Here is a 5948-nt window from a genome sequence, read left to right on the forward strand (position 1 = left end):
GGGTCCACGTTGTGAGTTCCTCTGATGGGGCTTATTTATTACAGTGTCTAGTGGAACCTCGTATGAAAGAGTTTCAAACTCACCCCTTGCGCCATAGAATTGACTTCCACAAACTGTTGCAGAGGAAACATCTGTGGATGGAAAAACATCCTGTGACACATAATACAAGGAAAGAGAAGTGAACTGGCCCACTCTATCCTTGTTTGTATTGCAGGTATAAAATGCAGTGTTTGTGCACATGCTTGATGTGGGAGTTATTGATGCCTCTTCTCTTTTCCCCTTTACAGGCAAGGTGATATGAACTTCCTGGTTCTCAAAACAGCACTGATGTCGCTTGTCCTCCTTCTTTCTTCCCTTTACCTTTCCCATGCAGTCAAAGTATCAGCAGTAGAGGTCAACACGCCGGAGGAGATGTTTGTGGAGAACGGGACGGATGCGAAGCTCCCCTGCACGTTCACGTCCGTGGAGGTGATCAGCAGCGCAGCGTCTGTGTCCTGGAGCTTTCAACCAGAGGGAGCTGCAACTCGGATCTCAGTAAGGAGGGGCTGCAGGGGGACAAACCTGGGAGGGGAGGCTGCCAGAAGTGTGCAGTGGTTCTTCTAGTTGGTTCTAAGGAGCAAGAAGATTATGGATTCGAGCCTCCTTCAGTGAGTGTAAAATACACCAGCTACTTTGTTAGTCTGAGGAGAGGAGTGTTGGTGTGGTAGCACTATGTACGAAGCAGATGAGCATCTAGGAATCTTCTAAGTTCTCTATCCTCTTGCACTTAAAATGAGTGGTTGGAGGATTTGAATTATCACTGGAATTGCAGTGTTACATTGTGTTGTGCTCGTTGCTTATTTTGCTTGTGTACTGTACAGCCTCTGTTAGAGGGGGCTTGAAGTAACAGCAGTCTCCCTGGTTTCAGAACAGAATTGAATGGCTTAAATCAGTGAGCAGTTACATCCTCATATTATAGTTATATGACAAGTAAAAAGCCAGGCTAGCAAGGAACTTAGGAAAATATTTGACATCACTCATTTCCTGTATGTTGAGCCCAAGTGGGCTCAGATCCCTTGGGTGTGAAACCTTAAAAGAAATGGCTTTGATAGGTTGTTAGCTGTCTTCTTCCTCTGTTGCATAAGCTGGGCACATCTGAGCTCTCTGACAATTCTACTTCCTTCTGGTTCCTTGTCCTGAGTGAGAATTCAGAGGAAGCTGAACAAGGGACTCTGGGGCAGCAGGGAAGATGTGGGGACAGCAGGGTGTTCAGCCTGTCTGCTTCCCCTCTGCTGCAGACATGGGATCACTTAAACTCTAGGACCCCTTCAGTGCTCAAAGCAGAGATGATCCAAAACACTGTATGAGCATCTTGCTCAGTATATAGAGCTCTGAAGAACAAGCTTCTCAATTTTCAGTGAAATAAATATTTAGTTTTGAAAAGGGTGCTTTTCTCCTTGGGAAGCCAAAGCAGTAGTTTGTCAAAAGCTTAAGAGAGTAGGGCACATTTCCTGCTAACGTTGAACAGAGTGGGTGAAATCAAGCCATCTGTTTGTACATTTTCCACTCCCCATATATCCTTCCATGCCCTTTCAGCATCACTGTCCAGTTGTGAAAATACAACTTCAGGAGATAACAGTTTTTGGAAGTGTAGCCAGTTCAGACATTCCACATGAATGTTGTTATCAGCACAATTGAGTGAAAAGCAGAAGTGGCCCAGCATGATCTAATGTTCATTCCTCTGTTTCTTTTGAGGGGCTGGGGGAAGGATAGAGGGAACATTTTTCTTTTATGAGCCCAAGTCATATCATTACATATCTTGGTGGGCTTTAATTTGAAAGACTGGTTTCATGATTAGCTCATGTCTGAGCTAAGTCCATGCTCCTCTTGGCGAGGATGGTCCTGCCCCTCTTCAGAATCACATTGGCAATCTTATGGCCACGTGGTGAGGCTGACTTGACCAAGAGCTTCCCCTCCTTGTCCCCTTCCCCTGACACATGTCCAGGGATAGAGACATCTCTGCGTGAACGAAACATCTGATCACAGCAGAGTTTCACAATCAGCTCGAAATCACAACCAGTCAAAATCTGTCAGTTTTAGGTTTCAAAAGAAGCCTCATGTTAAATCGCTCAATCATAGGCAAGGAGTGGCTTGAGTCACTTAGCCTGTGTTTCAGGACATATTTTACTTTGTCATTTCTCCTCCCCCAGGTGAGGACACCTAGAGAGCTGAGGAATCTACCTCTTGCCTTCTAGACTTCCGGTCGGATGACTTCCCCTGTGCACAGGGGGGTGGTAATGCAGTGCTGCTGTGCTAAAGGTTATAATCCAGCTGGAAAAGCTGCAGACTGATGCAGTTCCTCCAAAATGTTGAAAGATGACTGTGTGCTAGCAGACTTCCTTCCACATGAGACAGTTTGTTGGATTTATGCTAATCTGTAGACCTCTCTTAGGGGATCCCGTGTGTTTGAAAGCAGAGGTGTCCTGTAGAAGTCTGTGCACTTCTACTGCTGTAAATTCCAATTTTGGTCAGGTATAGTTAGGACACATGCAGTTTCTCCCTAGACTGTACTACGCAGGTTCATTCTTCAAGGATTTTTGGTCTTGTCTGGGTTGTGCAGGGCCAATGTGCAACTTACTCATCAAAAAACTCAGAAACGGTTCTATTTAGTTACTTGAAGGTTTCTGGAAAACAGCTAGATATGCTCTGCATTGCTCATGGGATCTTTTTGGGGGGTAGAAGGAAGGAGGATGTTGCATGTTAATTTAGCTGTGCTTTAGTTGCAAGTAACACACAGCAAAACACGAGATAGGAAACTTGGTATCCTTTCCCTATGAGGATGCAGGCGGCTTCCTGTGCCTAAAAGATAGATGGCTATGTTCCAGAACTGTTCTGTCCTTTAATTATTCCCAGGTTACCAGTCTTTTTCTCCCCCCCCCACCCCGTGTGCAAAACTCTATGTCCCTCAAAACAGGAAAAAAAAACCAAACAACAAAACAATCGAACCACAAAACAAGTCAAAACCAACAGAAAACTGGAACTTGTGGTCTGCTGTGCTGGTAGGGTTGAGGTATAAGCCATAGCATGATTATGTGATCAAGAGGCAACAAGCCAGACTAAAGTGGTGAGGCAGGAGGAGGGAAAAAATTTTCAAATATGTGTCATTCAGATGGTTTTGAGAGAATGCTGTAACAATGAGAGAAGCGTGGTAGCTCTCTAACTGGATTGTTCTTATATCCTCTTTTCCTTGACTACAGTTTTTCTATTACTCTAATGGAAAATCATACCCTGGAAAGGACATACCATTTAAAGACAGGATCACTTGGGCTGGAGATCTTAACAAGAAAGATGCTTCTATCACTATATCAAACATGCAGTTCCGGGACAACGGCACATACATTTGTGATGTCAAGAACCCACCTGACATTGTTGTCAAACCAGGAGAAATCCGAGTTAGAGTTGTGGAGAAAGGTATTCACCCTATATGGTTTTTTTTCCTTCCCACCTTTTTTTAATTTTATTTTATTTTCCCCCTCCCTTGTCTGTGTCACTTTTATTGGGGGTGGGGGAGTAGCCTGGAGGGAACAATTATACTTTTAATTCTCTTCTTCCAGGTCCTAATGATTGAACCGAATATCTGTCAGCTGTTTAAAAAACTGAATGTCACACACTTTTCCTCTATACCCGTTAATTCCTATGCTTTGAACAATTATTAGCAAAAGCTGGTGGAAGCCTTGATGAAAACCTATCCTCTCATTTCAAAGTCCTATGAAAGTATTTCCTGCATTTCACTACATTAAGGGCTAGGATGACATTTGAAATCTGGGGAGCAAGGAGACAAAGTGGCAGACTCTTTCCTTTGGAACCCTTCTGGTATATATAATGGAATACAACACCATAAATCTGGCCCAAGTACCTACTGACAGTGAAATGCTGCTGTCTTCCCTGCAAGGGTGTTTGTGTTGGATGTACATTCAGTCTCTTCTACTGGGATGTTCTTTCAGTGGTGACCCTTATAAATGGCAAGGGCTGGCTGCTTGCAGCCACATAAGGCTTCTGGTTAGCATTTGGCAACATCACTCACAGTCCAAACACTTAGATTCTGTGTGTCAATTTGGCTCTTTATTTCCCTTGATCATCCGAAACATTTGATTGTTCTGCCTAAGCTGGAGGTCAGCCAAAGTGAGATGCTTCCTGCAATGAAATGATTCTTGCAGTGATTGGATTTCCAAACTCATAATTGAATAAGGACAAGAATAAGTGCTGAATTCTCAAATGGCAGTGCAGATGCAGCTGTTTCATGAGATTTTAGTATGTTAGGGAAGATACCTATGTGTATGCTCTAATCAGAATGATGCTGCTGCTATAGCAGGTGTGTACCCCTGCTCATGAGGTCATTCCATGTTTCTTTGTATTTAACTTTTCTCTTCATGCAGCAGTTTGAGTTGGACGGACCTCTGGAGGTCCAAGCATCACTTAGAACTTTCTGTTTCTTGGAAGTTTGAAGTCTATATAAAACAGGGGCAGTTTATTTTCTCACAGTGAAGATGGTCACCATGAAGAAGCAGTAAAGCAAAGTCAGGCTGTTCTTGGCAAAGCCTCTTCAGATTTTAACCCAGGTTAAGCAAATGAAGGCTGACTTAGGTCCACTAATTCAGCTGATATTTTTTCAACAGACTTGCACGCTGGCTTCCCCATAGGTGGGGCTCTGGACAAGAAGATCACAACGATTGTGGAGGAAACCTTGCATTCAAAATAGTTCTCATCCTGAGAAAAATGCTGCAACAGTTGTCTTCGAATTCTTAAGAAGGTTGTGAAAACAGGTTTTCAAGCTATAGCTGCAATGCTGTCTTGCATTCTGACTTCAGCTGAAAGTACTGCTCCTGTAATAAATAGGTCGTAACTCTAGTTGTAAAAGGCAACTACTTCACAGTGTGTTTGAGACAGCTGGTGTTGCCTGGAGGTTGTTCATCTTTGATCTGAAAGCACATGGGGTTAAAAATGAGAATTGTGTGAAAATCTTTATACTTAGGAGCAAGGGAAACTTCCCTTTCCTGCCTGTTTCATAAAACTGATGCTAACACGCTTTCAGCGAAAATGGAAATTGCTTTAAATTACAGTGATAATTAGTGGAAAGTGTTCTCTGGATGGCTGGATTTTTGGTTTGTGTTGAGCTGTTAACTAAAATGTTAGCTTTCAGAGCTGGTGTTCTGTTATGTAGCTGGGAGTATCTGTTATAATGAAGTCATTGGCTGCTCTGGAAGTACTTATGAGGAAATCATGTAACTGGAATGCTGGAAAATATAGGAAAAACATGGGGGCGAAACATTCTTTAGCTGAACTAAATGATCATAAAATTGTGTGAGCTCTTCTGTAGTCTGCTGGACCATGTTCTGAGAAGCAATAAAGCCATACTCTAGTTTCACATGCAAACAGTTGCATTTTTTTATATGGTCTTAATAACCTCTGTCAACAGAACGTAACTGCTGTCCATCACTCAGACTCAACAAACCAGAAACCCCCCTGAGTCAAAGTGACAACACCATCAAATTTTAACATTGTTCTTCCAGCAAACACTCTGCTCCCTAGTTTTGGATTGTTACTTGATTTCTTGCTCTGAAAACGTGTGTGTGTTTTCTTTTGTGGTGTACAAGGCAGCAGCTGCTCTGCTGACAGAAATGCATGTCTGTTTTGATGCTTTTGCAGGCAGTTATTCCTGCACTTTTGGAAAGGTGAACAAGCACAGAAAATAGGGAACTCCTACTTCTTATGTGCCTCAAAATAAATTTATTTTTGCATGGGGCTCAAATAAAATCACCTGAAAAATATTACCATCTGTAGGACTTTCTTCCTTAATAGCAGAAGGATCTCTGGGCTGCTGAAGGTTCTGAAAAGAAGGGATGTCTTCTTTTAAGTTGTGGCACTGTCATGGTTTGAGATAGCCCCAAAATCCAATTCCCTAGCTCCAT

At 42.8% G+C, this 5948-nt stretch overlaps 1 protein-coding gene across 1 annotated transcript in view; it reads left to right on the forward strand.

Moving 5' to 3' along the window:
• The first annotated feature begins 221 nt into the window (after positions 1-221).
• MPZL1 (myelin protein zero like 1) overlaps positions 222-5948 on the forward strand; it is a 20649-nt gene continuing 14922 nt past the window's right edge. The window contains 3 exon segments of the mRNA XM_029961489.1: positions 222-281; positions 283-534; positions 3237-3450. Of these exon segments, the coding sequence (XP_029817349.1) occupies positions 222-281; positions 283-534; positions 3237-3450 (526 nt within the window).

The sequence above is a fragment of the Manacus vitellinus genome, unplaced genomic scaffold (assembly GCF_001715985.3).
Source record: "Manacus vitellinus isolate BGI_N305 unplaced genomic scaffold, ASM171598v3 scaffold_35_pilon, whole genome shotgun sequence".
Taxonomy (NCBI): Eukaryota; Metazoa; Chordata; class Aves; order Passeriformes; family Pipridae; genus Manacus; species Manacus vitellinus.